This window comes from Prosopis cineraria, unplaced genomic scaffold (genome assembly GCF_029017545.1).
Source record: "Prosopis cineraria cultivar Desert tree isolate PC_DT_omini unplaced genomic scaffold, ASM2901754v1 PC10, whole genome shotgun sequence".
In the NCBI taxonomy this organism is placed as follows: Eukaryota; Viridiplantae; Streptophyta; class Magnoliopsida; order Fabales; family Fabaceae; genus Prosopis; species Prosopis cineraria.
This window is the reverse complement of record NW_026555341.1, coordinates 19469914-19492729: the sequence shown is the minus strand read 5'-3', so window position 1 is coordinate 19492729 and position 22816 is coordinate 19469914. Positions and strand designations below refer to the sequence as shown.

The following is a 22816-nucleotide window of genomic DNA, read 5'->3' as shown; positions in this document are numbered from 1 at the left end:
AGGAGAAAAAGAGGAAGCCGAGAGGGAAAGATCGAGAGTATAAAAACGTAGAAAACAAGAGCACAAGAGGAGGGAAAAGAACATGGACAGAAGAGCATCGAGACTAAGAGGAAGAGATGGACGGAAGGGACGCAGATGGAGGATGAAAAAAAAGCTTAAAAAAATAGAGCATGGAAAAATAGAAAGGGGAGAGAAAAGAGAGACCAAAGGAAGAAAATAGAGGCAGAAAGAGGAAGAGACTGAGACAAAAAAGAGAGCACCGAGACTGAGAGAAGAGAGAAAACAATTCAGTATACCGAGAAGAAGAGCACAAAAATGAGAGAAAAGAAAATGAGGATGAGAGGAAAAGGAGGAGAGGTCCTTCTCTGTGCCAAAAGAATGAAGGCTGCGTCTTACTTGACGAAAGAGCAGCATTTCAGTTCAAAATTGGGAGCTAGCTATTCCTTTACATCTCTGTATGAAGATTGAGTTGTTTCTTTTCTCCTTTCTCTACTCTACCATCGATAAGTTATACTGGTTCTTGTTTTATCTCATTCCTATTCTAAAGTCTTGCAACAGATATGTGTGTGGATTTTTATCATGAAAGGGATTGTGTTTTTCTTTCTCTAAATAATGTCTCTTACCTTAAATATGCTCTAACATATGTTTATTTGCTTTTACAAAATGAGGTTGATTTAGTTATAATACTTTCGCATGAAGCTTTTGATTCTAAGATTTTGAACAAAAAATTTTATTTTTAAGCTAAGTGATAAGTTGGATTCAAGTTTGTCTTCTAGCATAAAAGAGTATTAATCAACCTAAATTTAATTTTTATTTCTTTATTTCTCAAAGTCATACATTATTTTGTATTTCCATTTGATATTAATTGATTAATTCTTGAAGATAATTTTAATTTTAAATGACATTATTTTCATATGGAGATTTTAAATGTGTGGTTAAATGAAGGAGTTTGTTTTTATTATTTTACAAATATAATCAATTAAAACATTTGAATGATATCGTGAGAGGTTTAAAAAATCTCAATAGATATTTAGCTTAATCGCCTCATTGTGAAGAATAATAAGTCCTCGCAAATGTCGTGGTCGTTAACTTATACAATAAATAAATAAATAAATTTCTTAAATAAAATTATAAATGTTCTTTTTATAATAAGAATAATTAATAGAATTAATGCATTAGATCTTTTGGTCATATTAGATTTTTGAATGTCTATAGACCTTTAGAATGATCATCTTATTGTAAAAGTCAATAAGGCTTCGCAGGTATAGCTATTAAGATTTCTACGTTTAGAAATATAAGTTATATAATTACGCATTAAAATATACTTAAAATATTTATACTATTTCACTCTTTTATCGTGAGAGATTTTGAAATCTCTGCAGATATTTAGAATAACTGTATTATTGTATGAGCTAATAAGGCTCTGTAGGTATAACAGTTAAATTTTCTAAAAAAAACTAATAAAAGATGAAAATAATTTTTAAACCCTTTTCTTTTCTTTATTCCAAAAATTTAAAAAATTGAGAAAATAGTTAAAATTAAATCACTTTTTTGCAATTTAAAACACACATATTAAAATTTCAGAAATTGTTTTATTTGCAAAATAGTGAATTATTTTTAATTAGTTTCTCTTCAAAAAAAATTTTTTACCAATGATTTTCAAAGCCTGAACTACGTGAACTTCAATCCCCACCATCAGCACTGGGCATACGGGTTGCGGGCTAGCCCGTGGGTTAGCCAGCGCGGGCTGGGTTGGACCAGGCTAAAAAACCCAACCCAGCCCATTTTACTGCGGGCTAGCTAACCCGCGGGCTAGCCCGCATAAATATGCTGAATTTTTTTTTGCATGAATATTAAATTCAAACTAACAAGCATCTAAAATTACAATCATCCTCACTCATTTAAATTGTTTAACAATCATTAATCAACACTTCTTAAGTGTAAAGAAAGTCCACTCAAATGAAACAACTAATTAACAATCTACTCAAGACAATGCTTAAATTAAAACAACTCATATTAAATTAATGATGGCATTAGAAGCTTGTTCTGCTACATGATTATCCTCATTAGATATAATCAATTCAACTTCACCCCTATTGTCATCATCATCCTCTTCATCAGAAGCTTCACCTGTCACACATATTGATCAACAACATATATTATAAATTAAGTATGTTAAACAAATTAACAATAATAAAACATATTATTTTGGAACAAATTACCATCATAATTCCATCCAAGCAACCAATTTCTTGTACAAATAAGAGCTTGAACATTCTCTGGAAGGAGTGAAGATTGATACTTTGTAAGAACGCGTGAGCCAATGCTGAAGGCCGATTCACTAGCTACTGTAGTGATCGGAATGCTCAAGATATCACATGCAATTTTTGAAAGGATTGGAAACCTATGTTGATTATTCTTCCAATAATCCAAAACATTCATTTCCAAAAATGCATTAAGATCAAGAGTTGGTTCTTCCAAATAATAATCCAATTTAGACTTTGTAATGGCAGAAGCATCACGAATCTTTACTTTAAGAAAATCCTATTGAATTCAAGCAAGTATTAATAAATTGTCGTTCAAAATAAAGTGCTAAGAAAAAATAGATAAAATTAAAAAACTTACACCATAAGCTTGAGATAATGCCTTTTTTTCATCCTTTCTTTTCCAGTGTTATGTGGACCCATAGATGATTGATGAGTTGATGTTGATAACCCCGGACCCAGAGATGATTGACTAGTTGGAGATGATTATAGTGCACCACTCATTTCTTTGTATTGATCAAATATATAAATCAACTTCAGCTTGATAGTTTCAATCTTTGCATGGCCATGGAGAGGATCAATCAAAGGATAATAATGTTCAATCACTTCAAATTTCATTCGAGGATCAAGAACAGTACCAAGTGTAAGAATCATACTATAATCACTCCAATACTTGTGAAATTTATCTTTCATTTTGCTTGCCATTTCTTGAAGTGTAGGGTCATCACTCATCATGTGTTCATTCAACAAGATTTCAATTCTTGCTATTTGCATGAAATAGATGTTTGAGGTTGGATAAGAGGTCCTTGAAATCAAGTTGGTAATCACATCAAAGAGCTCCAATAAAGTGCATATCTCCTTCGCTCTCCTCCATTCTTCAGTGGAAGGGCTAAACTTATAATTTTTGTCAGTTATAGAAAAGCTACTAAAAGCACGATGATATTTAATTGCACTTTTAAGCATTGCATATGTTGAATTCCACCTAGTGGGACAATCTGTTCTTAAGCCAATTGATGTGTCAACACCCCCAACTTACTCAATGTACCTCTTAAAAGTGATCATTCTCATCTCTGATTGTTTAACATATTTAATGCTCTCCCTGATCTTTTGCAATGTAGAACTTGCCACCTTCAAACCATCTTGAACTGTTAAATTTAAGATGTGGGCACAACATCTCACATGGAAAAATTCTCCATTACATACCAACCTATTTTGCCAACTTAATCTCTCTCTCAATATTTCTTGCATGTTGTCATTTGCTGAAGCATTATCTAATGTAATAGAAAACACTTTTTTATCAATTTCTCACTCTATTAAGCATTCATGCACTTTTCTCGCCAATTCAACCCCAGAGTGTGGCGGCTCCATCTTACAAAAAGAAAGTATTTTGCTATTCAACCTCCACTTATCATCAACAAAATGAGCAATTAAATATATGTATCCTTGTGAAGTTATTGCAGTCCAACAATCAGATGTTAAACATATTCTACCAGGACTCTTTAACATTGTTTGCTTCAAAATTCTTTTTTGACTAACATACAACTTTCTAATATCTGACACAGCAGTTTTTCTAGAAAAAAGAGTGGCATCGAGATTTAAATACTGCTGTATTTTCCTTACCCATTTGTATTCAATATAAGAATAAGGAAGGTCATACTCAATAATAGCCATAGTAAGCATCTCTCTTAAAACTCCAAGATCAATTTTTCTAGAAACAAGCTTTCCTTCTTGATTCAATATCATTACACCAACATCATGATATTTTGTGAGGGGTTGACAAGTTTGAACATGGCGGCGAAGAGTAGAAGTCCCATGTGATCTACTACCTATCTTGTATAGCATTCCACAACCACGACATTTAGCTTTTGGTATCCCATTAACAATTACCTTGGTAAAAGACTTCCAAACAGCAGATCTTTCTTTTTTTATCTTTCTTTTTTTTTTCTCATTAGTCCCACCACATTCCTCTCTTTCTTCATCATTAGTATTAAAGGGTCCAGCATTAGCAACACTAGCATTGTCTAACTCTAACTCATCATCAGTTTCAGACCCTTCAAAATCTAACTCATCATCTATAGAATCAATTCTTTGAGATGCAGCAGACATTTTATCTAACAAAAATATAATTATATCAATCAGAAATCACTCTCAAGGCAAACATTTTATTCAATAAAATAAAATTATCTAAATCAAAAGTATTATCTAGTGCCAGTCATTACAATGGTTCACTAATTAAAAAAAACAATGAAACCTATGAACAAAATCAGAAGCATGGGAGGTATAGAGGAAGTCAAAGTACCTATGTACAAGAAAAGGAGGAAGAGGAGACGGATACTGAGAAGAGTTAGTGAGTTCCTGAGTGGGCTCTTGGAGACTTGGACAAAGTCACAGATACTACGAGAATAAGCTGAGACTGAGACCGAGAAGGAAAAGAACCACACCGTGACACCGAGACCGAGAAGCTGAGACCAAGAAGAACTTAGCCGAGACCAGAGACGGCGAGCTGAGTTGAACGAGATTCCATTAAGTTGAGTGAGAGAGGAGATCAAAAAGCAATGAGGGAAAGATAGATTCATAGAACAGAGCAAATCGATGAACTGAGCAAAACCAAATTCTGAGCAAAACTAGATCGAAGGTCTACCTAATGAAGGTCTGCCGAAGGTCGACGAGCTGAGTCTGTGCCTGAACTCTGAGTTATTGAGCTGAGCATCTAGGGTTCATGACTTCGTGTGCTTTGCTGTGTTACTGTTGCCCTTTCTTCTTCATGAATTCGTGTAGTTCGTGTATCTGCGATCTGTCGATTTCCCTTGCCCAGTTCTAGACTTCCACGGTGAGAGTGTTTTCCTTTCTTCTTCGTGGATTTGTGTGCCTACGCCTGCTACGGTCTGCCGATTTCCTTGCCCTTCTTTCTTTGTGTGGTGGTCTGGTGACTGGTGGATTCGTGTTTCAATTTGCTTGCCTTGTCTAGACTTAGACTGGACTTGCTGACTTAAATCTTGGAATGTTGGAGAGTGGACTCTGGATTGGACTTTGGATCATGTTCGTGTGTGTGTATGACTGTGGGCTGGGCGGCATGGAGTATGGACTATGCACTGGTGTGGAGTGTGGACCGCGTGTGTGTGTGCATTATGCAGCCGGACATTGCTCAACCCTCCTCAGCTAAAAAAAAATTTATGGGCTAGCCTGTTTAACCCGCATAATTTTATGGTTCGGGCTAACCCAACCCGTTTTTTTAAATGGGCTCATTTTGCCAACCCAAACCACAAAAAATTACGGGTTAATGGGCTAGCCTGTTGGGTTAAACCCATTTGCCCGGCTCTACCCACCATAGGGTACGTAGGCATCAGAGTTAAATTTTGAATTAAGTCTTCCCTCATAAATAAATAAATAAATATTTCTCACTTAATTTTTATCATTTTTTAAACACATGAATATAAAAGGAATAATTAAAATAATTATAAAACTATATTAATAGAGCACAACAAACTTTAGGTAACTATTCTGATGAACGAGTGTCATAAGGTGCTTAACACCTTCCCCACACTCAACCAATTCTCGAACCTATTTTCTGTTTTCGTAGACTACCCTTATCCACCATTAAACGATTTCTCAAGATTTTCCTCAAAATTTTGATGACGACTTCTATTTCTTTAGTCTTCTTCCCAAAGGCCGGAACCTTCGCTCTCGCACCGTCGGCGTCGTATTTTTCGAGTACGACATTAGTTATTTAAAAAAACCATTATATAGTTTTCTAACTCAAAAAAATTTTAAAATGTACATATTTTATATGCAAAACAGTTGATGATATCATTATCCTTGAACCAATGATTTCTTTATCTAATGGCATACATACTCTTTTTCTCTTTCATTGTCATTTCTCACATTCAAACCTATGCCCCACACTTCACCTTCACAACACTCAACCCTCTCTCTCCTTCTCTTCCTCTCACACAACTTCATTCCCCTAATACTCCATACTTAACATTATCTCTTATTCAAGCATCTCTCTCACTTCAACACTCACAAGATCAACTCCAACCGTGGCCTTCGACGTGACATGTGTCCCTTCTCCTCTGTTTTGTGCTTGCACTACTCCGTACACCATCGTCTAGTTTGTGTGGTACCCTATCTCACTGCTGCCACTCTCTCTCAACTCTATGTCATTATCATCCTTGGTTATATTATTAAATGAAAGACTAATATTTCAAATTTGTAACCACAATTAGTAGTTTTTTGTTTTAGATATGTGGTTTTTCAAACTGTGTGATACTAGTTCGAGTTTATCTCCTTCATGAGAATGCTTCTTTAATTTTTCCAGATCTATTATCTTTGTTTTTTATTTTGCATTTAAATTGTTAAATAGAAGTCCTTAGAATCAATTATTGTTAATTTCATATGAAGTTTCGTTCTTATTTTTTTCCTAACTTATTTTTGCCTAGCATTCTCAATTGGACTTATATGTTGCATTCTAGATCTAGGTTTTTCCTTCGTTATTTCTTGTTCGATTTATTTTTTCTTATTCTAAATCTTCATTCGATTTGGATTCTGATTTCTTCTTGTTCGATGGCCTATTCATTTCTATTTTTATTTGGGTTCTTGTTTAAAATATGAAACTTGTTCACTAAATAATGATATAATGTTTTGGAGTTTCACAGCATGAAGATTTATTGTTTGTTACAATCGCAATTAATTAAGGTTGTTGGGGTTTTGTTTGCTTTGCTATATTTTCATTTCTAGTAATGAAGGTTGCGATGAAGAAGGAGGAGGAGGTGGACACAGAGGAGCTTACAATAAAAAAGATTACATGGATCTATTTGTTTTTTTTTTTTTAGATTTTTAAAATATGGAACATGGCTACCAGCACTACACAAAATAATCAAATAATGGTCAATAAATCAAATAATGGTCAATATAGTCAAACATTGATGATAAGATAAAATTATATTAAATTGAAAAATGTTCAGACCATATTATTACATAATAATTTAAAAAAAATTAAAAAAAGCCTGAGGGACGTGGTGTGCGAAGGTGTCAATTGCACGCTCACCCACACGAATTTCTAGTTCCATATGACAACAATCCTATGAACAACTCTATGCCACGTGGTCGCACATGATTGGTCAGGGGACCTTGTAGTGAAGCCCAAGCAATTGCGTACTTAATCCTTCTTACGCTTTCTTTCTCATTCATGTTTCGTTACATTCTTCGCTTTCTTCCACTCCATCACTGTTATTATCACTTTTAATTTCTTCTTCCATCGTTTTCATCTCTCTCATATCTGAGCTCGATTTCCTCATCATTCAGCCATGACTAAAAAGGTACATACAATTCCATTTGATCTCCTTCCTAAATCCTCATTTTGATGATCACTTCCGTTTAATCATACAAGTGAATCGTATCGATCATATCGATACTGATTCTGTTCCTTACTATTGGTAATTATATGTTTAGGTGACAACAATGATACTCGAGGTTGATCTCCAGTGTGTGAAATGCTACAAGAAGGTTAAGAATGTTCTCTGTAAATTCCCACGTAAGTTTCTCTCTCTCCCCCCTCGCGCACGCGCATTATTCTTCGGAATCACAAAATTGAGTTCATCTTGTGGATTTTTGTGGTTTTGGATTTTTGTGAACAAGAGAAATTCAAGAACAGGTTTTCGATGAGAAGCAGAACATTGTAACGATTAAAGTGGTGTGCTGTAACCCAGAGAAGATTAGGGATCAGCTTTGCTGTTAAGGATGTGGCGCCATCAAGAGCATCGAAATTGTCGAACCGAAGGAAAAGAAAACCACACAGCAGCCGGAGCAGCAGGAGGAAAAGAAAACCACACAGCAGCCGGAGCAGCAGGAGGAAAAGAAAACCAAACAGCAGAAGGACAAGCCAACCCCACTGCCGCCGACACCACCGCCTTCAAGTAGAACGTGTTGTGTTCCGTGCGATGAAGGCCGGCATGATGGGCCATGCTTTAAGCCCGAGTTGATTCCACATAGAACGTGTTGTGATCCGTGCCATGAAGGCCGACGATGTGGGCCATGCTTTCAGTGTTGTGGTCCTCCGAAGTCGCTACCACCGACAACGGGTAAAACGTGTTGTGCTTCATGCAATGATGCCCGGCCTGGTGGGCCATGCTTTGAGGATTATTGTAGGCCTCCACCATGTTATGGAGGGTATTTTTATGCTATGCCTGTTTATGATAGCTATGGTGGAGGACAACCTTGCTACGTGAGCCGTTGTGGTCAATACGTCAACGAAGATAACGTCACAGGGTGCGCAATAATGTGAGCTAAAGGCTCATTATTGATGGGGCCTTGTATGGAGAATAATGAATAATGATATATTGCTATATAGAGTTATATATGTGGGTGTTTTCTTTGTTTAATCAAATTTATAGTTCTTGTATGGATCCTCGTATGAGTCTAATCAAATTTATGTTATTTGCTTTTGCAATAATGAAAATAATTGATAACAATGCTTCATATATGAGAGGGAAAATGCGGGTCACAAAAATAGGGTTAATTAAAATTGTTTATATATGTTTTATATTTTTCTGAATAAATAAAGCATTTTGAGGCGATTTCATTTGCGTGTGCATACAGTTTGTAGAAGGAGATAAAAGATATGAAGAATATAATTAATGATATATTGTCCATTTGTATTCTTATAATCGATGGTTATACATACATATATATATATATATATATATTTATAAAAAAAATTGATGAATTGAAACAAAAAGGGAAAAGACTTATCAAGGGTCACTTTATCTCAATTGAAGTGAATTATTACTATTGCTTGTGATAAGGTTTGATATGAGTGTACTAAATGAAACAAAATTTGATTGCGATGTAATTGCTTTTGTATATAATTTTCAAAAGTTTCACATATTATATTAATATCGTGCAATAAGGGAACTACTTTGGTGGGAAAAGAAATATGCATAGTAGCATGGTGATGCTTATTGATTTGTCCACTTTACACACACACACACTTTTTGATTTTGAAAAAGTTATGAACTTTCTAAAAGCATTAATTCACGATTGACCATGTTATGATCACCAATTCTTAAGTAAGAATTAAATAATATAATGAAGGAAACTGATATTCAACTTGAAATATTCATCAATTAGTAAAGCTTAGATCAAAGGTGTATTCAGTCAAGCCAATTGCAGCCAAATTAAAGCAATAACAGCAAAAATAATAGAAGGATGCAAATAAGTAGAGCAGAATATTCAGGCAGAAGGAAAGCAGACTCGAGGGGAACAAGCTTTAGCAAAATCTTTGATGGTCTGCTCGATACTCTGCTTCAGCATTTTGTCGGTTACATTCATGCCCTCGTTTTCCACCTTCTCAAGCCCAATTGAATACAGCTTTTGAGCCCATTATCCACTAGGCCCATTCATAACAGACCACAAGATCTCAAGCACTTGCATAGGACCCAAAACTAATTTTTAATATAATATTTTTTTAACTTTTAAAAATAATGCAATATCATCTTTATTATTAACGAAAGTTAATTTTGATTCTTTAAAATTACAAAAAAATATAAAAAAATTATTTTAAAAAAAGATACAAAAATTATATATTTTTGTACTAAATATTACAACAACAAACATATAACATTTTTTAACCATTATATATATTAGAGATATATATAGTGGATGCTTCAAAAGAAATGCTATATAGTTTAAACTATATAACGGTTATTCAAGATAATTGCTATGTAGTTTTAACTATCTAGCTGTTATTTTTAAATAATCACTATATATTTGAGTCATTTGTTTTTTTTTTAAATATGGGGCTATATTTCCAATGGCCCTTACATTATATAATATAGAAACAAAATCCAGCAACAAATTAGTGTGAAATAGAATTCTCAAAGTTCGAATATATCAAACTAATTTCAAAATCCAACACTATTTCTTGATAACAATACATATAATCATTACTACAAAAGTTATCTACAAGTTCAAATAATCCAAATCTATCAGAAAAGTAATTACAAAGAAATATGAATTGTGAAAATAGCCTATCAATAAATATATAGAAAATAAGTGTAATAAAGAATTGTCAGTCAATATCTACTATAATAATATAATGATATAGGGGCACATTGTTAACCTTGCCTTTTTCTTCTTTAGCTCTACAGCTTTCTTCTTTGCGGACCATATTGCCTTTTCCTCATCAATTTACAAAAAAGAGTGTAAGTTGCTTCAAGATTAAGGAGATGAAGCAATAAATCAACTTTAATTAGATAAAAAGAAAAAGCTACCAAGGGAAAGATGCGTCACAACCAACAGTGAAAATAGCGTTTGCATACCATTGCCAACTCTTGCTTTTCTTCAACCAACACCTCGATAGATTTTTCCAATTTTTCATGGTAAGAATTAGATTCTTCAAGTTGATGCCTCTGAATGGACAAGAACAAGATCCTATATTTCAACTTTTAAATAATAAAAGATGCTAGATCAAAGTGCTGAAGCTGAAAATTGAGAAGAGACATGCAGAAAAACGAAGCTTGCAAGAGCACAAACCTATCAGTCAAGTTTTCCAGTTGTGAAGCCAAACCTCCATTGATAAATATTTGATCTTCTTTCTCATTCAATGCAGACAGTTCTTCTTCCAAAGATATGATTATTGTTTCTAATTCAAATGCAATGACTTCCGGCTTTTTGTACTCTTCCAAAACCATACGACAGCATATTACATTAACAATATGTATGTATGTATGCATATATGTATAATTCATTTGTCCGTACTACAATTATATTTCATTATCATCATCCGTACAGTTAGAGAAGGTGCATTCATGAGTCGGTCAGTGATGCCGTCTAGCTAGGAAGCAGACAAGAAATGGCCTTGTCACGTTAGAAAACTTTTGAGGCACGGTGCTTGATGCATGTGCCTGATTTAATGGCTTTTTTATATGAAGTGACCTCACTAGAGAATGACATATTAACAAACAATACTGCTCCATTATATTTCACTTTAAAAAATAGTTTGGGACCTGACAAAAATATTTGGACTTTTATGGATTTGCATTCAGTTTTCATTGCATGCTTATTAAAGTCAGGAGCAATCCTGACCCTCTATTTTTAATCTAAATTTATCCCTTTTATTTATTTAAATTAATTTTTAAATATATTTAATATTATATTTATTAATATAAAATATAAAAAATTTTAAAATTTTAATAAATTTGTTCATTACTAATTTAACCAATACAGATTTAATTTAACAGTCTAGTTTAATATTAAAAATTTTTATAATTTTATGGTTTTACTATCCAGATAAATTCTGGACAATTCAGATATAATTTAAATAATTTAATTTAATATTAAAAATTTATAAATTTTACAAACTAACTATTTAAATGTACTCTAAATAATCAAGATTTAATATTAAACTTTTTATATCTTTTATTTTAATAAAGATAATATTAAAAATATTTTAAAATTAATTTAAATGGATGGTAGGAACAATATGGGCTGAAATGAAGGGTCAGGATTACTCCTAGTTTTGATAAACATTCAGTGCTCTCTACAGAGATGAGCACCGAATGCGATCATGGATTTTTATGTCCACTATATATAATCACACCAAATTTATTACTATTTGAGTCTAAAAATCAAAATGAATGTAGTTTAGATTTTTTTTTATTGAAATATTCTTAAAGTTTGAATGGTATATAGAGTCGGGAATTCGGGCGGGCCGGGCCTATTCGGGCCCGGTCCAAATAAGCCCAAACCCGAACAGGCTCGACTCCTTGAAAAGCCCGAATAGTCAAGCCCGGTCCGAATTCTTTCGGGCTTCGGGCGGCCCGAATACCCGAATTTAATTTTTAAAATTATTTTTAATTATTTTTTACTTTGAAATTAATTATTTTATTTTATAAAAAATATAAAATATATTTTTTTAATACTTAAATGATGTCTAGGACTTAAATATATGGTATTTTAGTATAAAATGATCTAAAACTTAAAGAATTAATTAATATTTATTATATTATATATATTTTTTAAAAATATAATTTTTTTATTCGGGTATTCTGGCCTATTCGGGCCGGCCCGAATAGGCCCGAACATAAAAAAATATCTTTTTTTTAAGCCCGACCCTAAAATTTTTCTAATCAATTCTGACTAGCCTGTCGATTTGGCTCGAATTACCGACTCTAATGGTATAACACTCATCTACAAAGAGAGCGAGAGTGAGAGAATGTCATTAGAGACCCTCAAAAAAAGATTATTGCATGTTTGGGCCCAAAAAATTTGTAATGCTGACCTTACTTAACCAAGAAATAAACTACTCTTCTATGATAAATAAAAGATATAGCAATGACAATAAAGGATACTAGAGTAGCAAAGGCTTGACCAATAATTAAAATAAGCTAACCATACTAGAAAAAAAAATAAATTAAGTTATGAAATCTAGTATATGGATGGCCAAAAAAAAAATCTACTATAAACTACTACTACCAAAAAATGCGCTCCCACATTGGTAGAAATGCTCTAAAATATAAGGCGGACCTTGCTTCGCTTTCTTCCACTCCATCACTGTTATTATTACTTTCAATTTCCACTTCCATCATCTTCATCTCTCTCACATCTGAGCTCCATTTCCTCATCATTCAACCATGACTAAAAAGGTACATACAATTTCTTTTGATCTCCTTCCTAAATCCTCATTTTGATGATCTCTTCCGTTTAATCATACACGTGAATCATATCGATCATATCGATACTGATTCTGTTCCTTACTTCTGGTAATTATATGTTTAGGTGACAACAATGAAGCTCAAGGTTGATCTCCAGTGTGAGAAATGCTCCAAGAAGGTCAAGAATGTTCTCTGTCAATTCCCTCGTAAGTTTCTCTCAACACTCACAGCTCTCCCCCTCTCCCTCCTTTTTCTTTATTCACTTTTGAAATTCGCATGCGTTTATTCTTCAAAATCACAAAATTGAGTTCATCTTGTGGATTTGTGTGGTTTTGGATTTTTGTGAACACGAGAAATTCAAGACCAGGTGTTCGATGAGAAGCACGACCTTGTGACGATTAAAGTGGTGTGCTGTAGCCCAGAGAGGATTAGGGATCAGCTTTGCTGTAAAGGTGGTGGTGCCATCATGAGCATTGAAATTGTCGAATCATCGAAGATCGAATGTCCTCCTGAGCCCAAGTGCCAGAAACCTGTTGATCCGGGAAAGCCCAAGTGCCAAGATGAAAACCCCACGACTGAACCCCTACCGTGCCAGCTGAATCCACCGGTGAAACCGATAACAGTTCCAAATAGAACGTGTTGTGCTCCATGCTATGAAGGCTGGCGTAGTGGGCAATGCCATGAGGGTTGTGGTCCACCCAAGCCAGGACCAACACCCATTCCGAACAGAACATGCTGTGTTCCGTGCTATGAAGGCCATCATGGTGGGCCATGCTTTGAGAGTTATGGTAGGCCTCCAACATGTTATGGAGGGTATTTTTATGCCAGGCCTGCTTGTGACAGCTATGGTGGAGGACGTCAACCTTGCTACGTGAGCCGTTGTGAACAATACGTCAACGAAGATAACGTGACAGGATGCACAATAATGTGAGCTAAAGGCTCATTATTGATGTGGCCTTGTGTGGAGGATAATGAATAACGATATATTGCTATATATAGAGTTATATATATGTGTGTTTTAATTTCTTTGTTTAATCAAATTTATGAATTCTTGTATGGATCCTCATGAGTCAAATCAAATAAATGTTCTTTGTTTTTGTACTAATAAAAATAATTGTTAACAATGGTTCATATGAGGGGGAAAATGCGGGTTGTTTATATATGTTTTACATTTTTCTGAATAAATAAAGCATTTTAAGGCGATTTCATTAGCATGTGCATGCAGTTTGTAGAGGGAGATCAAAGATATGAAGAATATTGACAATAAAAAAAAATATATGAAGGATACAATTAATAATATATTGTCCATTTGTATTCTTATACTCGATGGTTATATATGTATGTATGTATATATGTATGTTTATAAAAAAATTGATGAATTGTAATAAAAAGGGGAAAGAATTATCAAGGGTTACTTTATCTGAATTGAAATCAATGATTAATTTTGCTTGTGATAAGGTTTGATATGAGAGTACTAAATGAAAAAAAAAAATTCGATTGTGATGTAAGTGCTTTTATATATCATTTTCAAAAGTTTTACATATTATGTTAATGTCGAAAACCTTTTGCACAATAAGGAACCACTTTGGTGGGAAAAGAAATATGGTAACCAGGTGATGTTTATACGTTTGTCCACTTTATATATATACTTTTTGCTTTTGGATTTTATGTTAATGTCGAAAACCTTTTACACAATAAGGAAACACATTGGTGGGAAAAGAAACATGGTAACTAGGTGATGGTTATACATTTGTCCACGTTACATGTATACTTTTTGCTTTTGGAAAAGTAATGAACTTTCTAAAAGCATTAATTCACGATTGACCCACGAGAAGGATGGTAAAAAAAAAAAAAAAAACCAATTATAGTCTTTTCTCTTTTCGTGGCCTCTTTTTATAAAAAAAGTTCGATACTCCACATTAACTCTCTTGTTATCTGAGTTTCTCTAGAAACTAGGACCCGTGCCAAAATTGCGCCAAAATAACTTAGATAATTATTATATAAGTATTGGGTTATAGAGTAATTTTACTCTTAAATTTTAGGTTTTAAGAGCTTGCATGGAATCCAAAATTAATTCTTAATATAATATTTTTTTTAATTTTTAAAAATAATGTAATGTCATCTTCACCATTGATAAAAATTAATTTTAATCGTTCGTCAATTAAAAAATTATGAAAAACTAAAAAATTATTTTAAAAAAGGTCACAAAAATTATATATTTTGGCGCTATATAGTACTAGAACAAACATATAACAGTTTTTAATCATTTTATATATTAAAGGTATACATAGTGGTTACTTCAAAAGAATCACTATATAATTTAATTTGAAGACTAAACTAATAATATATATATTAGTTACTATATAGATTAAACTATATAACTGTTGTTCAAGATAATAGCTATATAGTTCTAGCTATGCAGTAGTTATTTTTAAATAACTACTATATATTTGAGTCTTTTCTGTTTTTTCTTTAATATGGGACTACATTTCTAACAATCCTTACATTATATAATACATAAACAAATTCCAGCAATAAATTAGTATGAAATAGAATTCTAAAAGCATCCAAAATTCTTATATATTGAACCAATTTCAAAATTCAACATTATTTCTCAATAACAATATATAAGCATTATTACAAAAGCTTTCTACAAGTTCAAATTATCCAAATCTACCTAACTAAGTTGTAGAGTATTTACAAGAAGAGTAAATGCAAAGAAATATCAACTGTGACAATAGCCTATCAAAAAATATACAAGAAATAACAGTGACAAAGGCTGGTGAATAAATATCTACTATGATAATATAATGAAATAGTCTGCACATTTTTAACCTTGCCTTTTTCTTCTATAGCTTGATCGACAGCTTTCTTCTTTGCAGATCATATTATGTTTCCCTCCTCCATTGCCGAAAAAGAATCTGTGTAAGTTGCTTCAAGATTAAGAAGATGAAGCAATAAATCAACTTTACCCCTAGATATAAAGAAAAAGCTACCAAGGAAAGAAGATCCATCACAATGAAGAGAGAAAATAGCATTTGCATAGCTTTTCTTTAACCAATATTTCGATGGATTTTTCCAATTTTTTCATGGTGAGAATTAGATTCTTCAAGCTGTTATCTCTGAATGGACAAGATTAAGATGCTACATTTCATGCTTTAGATAATAAAAGATGTTAGCAATTTCACATGTAATCTTTAGATCAAAGAGCTGAAGATGAAAATTAAGAAGAGATATGCAATAAAAAAAAAAAACGCAGCTTAATTATAAGAGCACAAACCTCTTCATTCAAATATATAGTTCAGGTCGAATTTGATATGTTCAACCCTATCAGTCAAGTTTTCTAGTTCTGGAGCCAAACCTTCATTGATAGATATTTGATCTTCTTTCTCATTCAATGCAGACATGCAGTTCTTCTTCCAAAGATATGATTCTTGTTTCTGATTCAAATGCGATGACTTCCAGCTTTTTGTACTCTTCCAAAACCATGACAATATATTAAATTAACAAAAAAATAATTCATTTGTCCGTACTATAATTATATTTCCTTATTGTGATCTGTACAATTAGAGAGGATACATTCACAAAGCAGGTCAGCGATGGCGTCTAGTTAGGAAGCAGATAGGAAATGGTCTTATCACGAATTTATTCTTCAGACACTTTTGAGGCATCGTACTGTGATGCATGTGCATGATTTAATGGCTTTTTTATATCAAGTGACCTCACTAGAGAATGACATGCGTATTAACAAATAATATTGCTCCATTAGTATTTCGCTTAAAAAAAATAGTTTGGGACCTAGCAAAAATATTTGGATTTTTATTACTACTATATATAATCACACCAAATTTACTATTATCTGAGTCCGAAAATCAAAATGAATGTAGTTTAGATTTTTTTTCTTTGAAATATTCTTGAAGTCTGGTATGGTATAATACTCACCTAAAAAAAAAATAGAATGTCTCTTTTTTCCAAATGAAAAGAGAATGTCGTTGGAGGCCCTCAGAAGAAAGATTATCGCATGTTTGGGCCCAAAAAAATTGTAATGTTGACCTTACTTAACCAAGAAATAAACCACTCTTCAATGATAAATAAAAGATAGTCAATGATAATGAAGGATACTATGATAGCATAGGCTTTACCATGATTAAAACAAGCTAACGATAATAGAAAAGGAATAAATTAAGTTATAAAATCTACTATATGGATGGCCCAAAAAAAGTAAAAAAGAAACTAATGCACACTACTAGTACAGAAAAATGCTACTAGAGCTCCCACATTGGTAAAAACGCTCTAAAATATAAGGCGGAACGTGCAGGATAGCTTCGCTTTCTTTCCATTCCCATTGTTATTATTACTTTCAATTTCTTCTTCCATCATTTTCATCTCTCTCATCTCTGAGCTCCATTTCCTCATCATTCAGCCATGACTAAAAAGGTACATACAATTCCTTTTGATCTCCTTCCTAAATCCCTCATTTTGATGATCTCTTCCGTTTAATCATCCATGTGAATCATATCGATCAGATGGATGCTGATTCTGTTCCTTACTTGTAATTATATGTTTAGGTAACCACAATGAAGCTCAAGGTTGATCTCCAGTGTGAGAAATGCTACAAGAAGGTCAAGAATGTTCTCTGTCAATTCCCTCGTAAGTTTCTCTCAATACTCATAGCTCTCTCCCTCTCCGATCCCTTCTTTTTCTTCATTCACTTTTGAAATTCGCATGCGTACTATTCTTTGGAATCACAAAATTGAGTTCATCTTGTGGATTTGTGTGGTTTTGGATTTTTGTGAACACGAGAAATTCAAGACCAGGTGTTCGATGAGAAGCAGGACCTTGTGACGATTAAAGTGGTGTGCTGTAGCCCAGAGAGGATTAGGGATCAGCTTTGCTGTAAAGGTTGTGGCGCCATTAAGAGCATCGAAATTGTCCAACCACCACCTGATTCGGATTGCAAGCCATGTCCAGATAGAAAGTGCTGTGTTTCGTGCTACGAAGGCCAGCCGTGTGGGCCATGCTTTGAGGGTTGTGGTCCCCGCCAGTTGGTGCCACCAGTGGTCTCAACGCTGGTTCTAGGTAGAACGTGTTGTGATTCGTGCTGGGGAGGCCGGCCTGGTGGGTCATGCTTTGGGTGCTGCGGTGGGCCTCCACCACGTTATGGAGGGTATTTTTATGTTTGGAGTAGCTATGGTGGAGCACGACCTTGCTGCGTGAGTCGCTGTGATCATTAAGTTAATGAAGATAACGTAATAGGGTGAACAATAATGTTAGCTAAAGACTCATTAATCATTATTGCTGTGGTCTTGTATGGAGAATAATGAATAAAGATATATTTCTATTTAGAGTTATATACATATATGTTATTATATGTATAAGTGGATCCTCATGAGAGTTATGTTCTTTGTTTTTGTAATAATAAAAATAATTGTTAAAAATGGTTCATGTATGAGAGGGAAAATGATGGCCACAAAAATAGGGTTTATTGGAGTTGGTTATATATGTTTTAGATTTTTCTGAATAAATAAAGTATTTTGAGGGGATTTCATTTGCATGGTGCACGCAGTTTGTAGAGGGAGATCAAATATATGATGAATATAATTAATGATATATTGTTCATTTGTATTCTTATACTCGATGGTTTTATATATATTTATTAAAAAAACTTTGATGAATTGAAACAAAAAGGGAAAAGAATTATTAAGGGTCACTTAATTATCTCAATTGAAATGAATTACTACTATTGCTTGTGATAAGGTTTGGTATGAGACTACTAGATGAAACAAAATTTGATTGTGATGTAAGTGCTTTCATATGTAATTTTGAAAAGTTTTACATATTATGTCAATATCGTAAACCTTTTAAAATACACAATAAGGGAACAACTTTGGCGTGGAAAAAATATGGGAGCCTGGTGATGGTTATAGATTCGTCCACTTTATATATATACGTTTTGCTCTTGGAAAAGTAATGATTTTTCTAAACACATTACTTCACGATTGACCCACGAGGAAGAAGCACTTTTTTTTTTTTTAATCAGGAAAATGTACTTTTTATTAATCAAGTCAATATGATCATCAATACATGTAATTGAAAAAAAAAACTAATCATAGTCTTTTGTCTTTTCGTGGCTTCTTTTTTATTAACTTTGTTGAAATAAGTTTGATACTCCACATTAACTCTATTGTTATTAAAACTTCTCTAGAAACTAGGAACCCGCACCAACTTCGCGCCAAATTAACTTAAGATAATTATTATACAGGTATTGCGCTGAAGAGTAATTTTACTTTAAAACGCACTATAGCTCCCCAGCGCCTACATGGGATCCTAAATTAATTTTTAATATAATATTTTTTTTTAATTTTTTAAAATAATGCAATGCGATCGTTATCATTAATAAAAGTTATTTTGATTATTAATTGAGTAAAAAATTATGAAAGAGCCAAAAAGTTATTAAAAAGGAGAGAGAAAAATTATATATTTTGGCTCTATATTCCCACAACAAATGTGACCTATTTTCAACCAAATATATAAATATATAACGATTATTTTTAAATAACCAGCATTACAAAAAAAAAATAGTAGATTGCTAATCAATATAGATTTTGTCGCTAAATGGGGTAGTAACAAAATTAGCGATGAAATAAGTTTGTCAGTAAAAATACCATCACTAATTCATTATTAGTGACAGAATTATAATTCCATTAGTGATAAAAAAATTTCATCTTTAAATAAGGATAAATTATTATAATTTTGTGACAGAATGCATTCTATCCCTAAATTCATCGCAAATGAAAATTTTATAAAAATCATCATTGCCACATCACCAAGTGGACTAGTGCCACCTCATCGCCATGTCATTGCCACCTCATGACCCCTTCTTGCCATTTTGCCTCCACATTACCATATCACCACCATGTCACCTCCACATCATATATTAATTTTAAATAATTTCAAGTGTGCTTTGGCTAAATTTAAACTCATAATCTTACACATTCATGAGTCTTTGCATCCAACATTATTCCAGTTGAGCTGAAGAAGATCTTTAATCTTTAATTGATAAATTAAATATATAATATTTAATTGCCCACACATGCATCAATAAATATATAATTTAAACATATTTATTTTATTTAACATTATTTTTATTTATCAATAAAATAAATTAATTTTTATATAATTTTAAATTATAATTTTAAAAAAAAATTTTGATAAAAAATTTTAATATTAAAATGAACAAATGCTTTATCATCACTATAAATTTTATTATACTTTTACAATATATAACATTTTATATTTTTTAAATAACAATAATTAGGCATGTTACTATGTTATCAAAAATAATAAGTAAATAAATAATTTAAATTATTATAATTATTATTAATGTCTAAATAATTTAAAATAATAAATTATAATTATTAAATTATTTATTTATAACATGATAATAAATTATATATAAATATATATTACAAATCATATAATAAAATTTAAACAATTATGATGGAAAAATTTTGCAACGGAATTTTTCGTTGCAAATGCTATCACAAAATAAGAATAATGTATCTTAAAAATTAATGACGGCCATTTTTATAAAAAAATTCCATCACTAAATTATTTCTAAGGGTTTAGTGATGGAATAATGATGAAATTTTTAACAACAAAATGTTTTGTCGCTAAATGCCATAGGTAAAATTATTTTTAATGATTTAGTAATGGAATAGCGACTATTTTTTAACGACAGAATATTTCATCACTAAATTTTGTTAATAAATTAGTGACGGAATTGTGACGGACTAGTAATGGAATAAATTTTCATCATTAAATTTCATCATTAATTTGCTATTTTTTTGTAGTGGTGCTATATGTATAACAATTATTAAAAAATAACCATTACATGGATCAAATCATGTAACGATTATTTAAGATGACTGCTACATAGTTCCAACTATATAGCAGTTATTTTTAAATAATTAATGTATATATTTGAATCTCTTCTTTAAGAAGAAAAAAAGAAATATGGGGCTTTTTTACGTTATATAATACAGAAACAAATTATAGTAACAAATTAGCATGCAATAGAATTCCAAAAAGCATCAAAGTTTGTATATATCGAACCACTTTCAAACGCCAACATTATTTCTCAATAACGATAATATATACAATCATTATTAAAAAGGTCATCTGCAACTTCAAATTATCCAAATCTACCTAATTAAATCATAAAATATTTACAAGAAAAGTAAATGCAAAGAAAGTAATAGCAACTGTGACATGGGTCTATCAATAAATATACAAGAAATAACTGTGATAAAGGCCTTGCAATAAATATATATGTACTATGATAATGACATGGTATGCACATTAATACATTATTAACCTTGCCTTTTGTCACGGATGATATCTCCGTGACCGTATAAAGACCAAGATAACGAACGATCCGCTGGTTAGCCTCGCACAATATGGGTAAAGGGGACGACATTGACATTGGGGGTGTTCTGCCTCAGTCTTCGGACTGTGTGCACAACTGGTCGGGGGCTGGTGCCGCCTCCCTGATGAGCCCATGGCAGGCGAAACCAGTGTGATCCGTATGTGGTAAGGCTTGTCCTGAGGATTATGGGGTCCTCCAGGACGCCGCATGGGCGCCGTGTGCTGCGCCAGACTCTCAGCCCGTGACAGAGTGGTATCAGAGCGGGATGTACTTTACTGTCGTGTGCGCGTGGGGTCCCACGTTGGGACTGGTCGGCCTCGACACCGCTTCAGAATGGCCTCCGAGCAGGTGGGTCCAAAAGTGGGGACTCGGGCGGGAAGGTTGGCCGTTGTCGACTCCACTCCTGTTGGCTCGCGGGTGTGAGTGGGTCCGAAGAGTGCAGGACTCGGGTGGCCACTCAACAGTAAGCTGATGTGTTTGTGGCAGTACTGTACGTACGATCCTTGGGCGGAGTCGTTCTCCCCTAGCACGAGAGCGTGCTAGATTGGGTGTGGGAGAATGTCACGGATGATATCTCCGTGACCGTGTAAAGACCAATGTAATGAACGATCCGCTAGTTAGCCTCGCACAATATGGGTAAAGGGGGCGACATTAGCATTGGGGGTGTTCTGCCTCAGTCTTCGGACTGTGTGCACAACTGGTCGGGGGCTGGTGCCGCCTCCCTGATGAGCCCATGACAGGGCGAAACCAGTGTGATCCGTATGTGTTAAGGCTTGTCCTGAGGATTATGGGGTCCTCCAGGACGCCGCACGGGCGCCGTGTGCTGCGCCAGACTCTCAGCTCATGACACTTTTCTTGTATAGCTTGATCTACAGCTTTCTCCTTTGCAGACCATATTGTCTTTCCTTCCTCCATTTTCCAAAAAAGAATCTGTGCAAGTTGCTTCAAAGATTAAGGAGATAAAGAAATAAATCAACTTTACTTAGATATAAAGAAAAAGCTATCAAGGAAAAGACATACATCGCAATCAAGAGAGAAAATAGCATGTGCATACCATTGCCGACTCTTCCTTTTTCGCAATATATGTTCCCAATTTTTCATGGTGAGAATTAGATTCTTCAAGAAGTGGTCACTGAATGGATAAGAGTAAGAGGGTAGATTTCAAATTTTAAATAATAAAATAAGTTAGCAATTTTACGTGTAATCTTTATATCAAAGAGCTGCAGATGAAAATTTGTGGAAAAAAATGCTGAAAAATGTAAATTGTAAGAGCAGAAACCTCAAATTATATATGTAGTTCAGATCAAATTCGATATGTTCAACCTATCAATTAATTTTTCCTGTTTTTAAGCCAAACTTTCATTATACTCTCCCTAAAATTAACAAAAAATAAGTCGTACTATAATTATATTTCCTTATCATCCGTACAATTATAGATGGTGCATTCATGAGCTGGTGATGAGTCATGTGAT

The 22816-nt window shown here is 33.2% G+C and overlaps 3 protein-coding genes and 1 long non-coding RNA gene across 6 annotated transcripts; 3 read left to right on the top strand and 1 right to left on the bottom strand.

The window, feature by feature from the left end:
- The first annotated feature begins 4908 nt into the window (after positions 1–4908).
- Positions 4909–8724, top strand: LOC129322483 (uncharacterized). Its single transcript, XM_054968794.1, has 5 exons — positions 4909–4914; positions 5043–5147; positions 5239–5379; positions 7716–7797; positions 8003–8724. The coding sequence occupies exons 1-5, from the start codon at positions 4909–4911 to the stop codon at positions 8545–8547; spliced, it is 879 nt and encodes a 292-aa protein (XP_054824769.1). The 3' UTR covers positions 8548–8724.
- Positions 8725–12752: 4028 nt separating this feature from the next.
- On the top strand, positions 12753–14091 carry LOC129284455 (protein PYRICULARIA ORYZAE RESISTANCE 21-like). Of its 2 annotated transcripts, none has more exons than XM_054919945.1 (3): positions 12753–12907; positions 13041–13122; positions 13279–14091. In XM_054919945.1, the coding sequence occupies exons 1-3, from the start codon at positions 12896–12898 to the stop codon at positions 13845–13847; spliced, it is 663 nt and encodes a 220-aa protein (XP_054775920.1). In that variant the 5' UTR covers positions 12753–12895; the 3' UTR covers positions 13848–14091. The 2 variants fall into 2 exon arrangements, with proteins under 2 accessions (XP_054775920.1, XP_054775919.1); XM_054919944.1 differs by having other exon boundaries at positions 13270–14091.
- Positions 14092–15478: 1387 nt separating this feature from the next.
- On the bottom strand, positions 15479–16335 carry LOC129321661 (uncharacterized). Its single transcript, XR_008596057.1, has 2 exons — positions 16197–16335; positions 15479–15837 (listed from the first exon to the last, which is right to left on the bottom strand). It is a non-coding gene; the product is annotated as an uncharacterized LOC129321661 (long non-coding RNA).
- Positions 16336–17170: 835 nt separating this feature from the next.
- Positions 17171–18535, top strand: LOC129284473 (uncharacterized). 2 transcript variants are annotated; one of them, XM_054919966.1, is made up of 3 exons: positions 17171–17353; positions 17485–17566; positions 17729–18535. In XM_054919966.1, exons 1-3 carry the CDS (start codon positions 17342–17344, stop codon positions 18148–18150), a joined length of 516 nt encoding a protein of 171 aa, XP_054775941.1. In that variant the 5' UTR covers positions 17171–17341; the 3' UTR covers positions 18151–18535. The 2 variants fall into 2 exon arrangements, with proteins under 2 accessions (XP_054775941.1, XP_054775940.1); XM_054919965.1 differs by having other exon boundaries at positions 17178–17353; positions 17720–18535.
- The last annotated feature ends 4281 nt before the right edge of the window (positions 18536–22816 follow it).

Coding starts and splice junctions, on each gene's coding strand:
- LOC129322483 (XM_054968794.1), top strand. Junction 5,148..5,238: donor GTGTGCCTACGCCTGCTACG/GTCTGCCGATTT, acceptor GTCTAGACTTAG/ACTGGACTTGCTGACTTAAA. Junction 7,798..8,002: donor TGTTCTCTGTAAATTCCCAC/GTAAGTTTCTCT, acceptor TTTGCTGTTAAG/GATGTGGCGCCATCAAGAGC.
- LOC129284455 (XM_054919944.1), top strand. Junction 13,123..13,269: donor TGTTCTCTGTCAATTCCCTC/GTAAGTTTCTCT, acceptor TGTGAACACGAG/AAATTCAAGACCAGGTGTTC.
- LOC129284473 (XM_054919965.1), top strand. Junction 17,567..17,719: donor TGTTCTCTGTCAATTCCCTC/GTAAGTTTCTCT, acceptor TGTGAACACGAG/AAATTCAAGACCAGGTGTTC.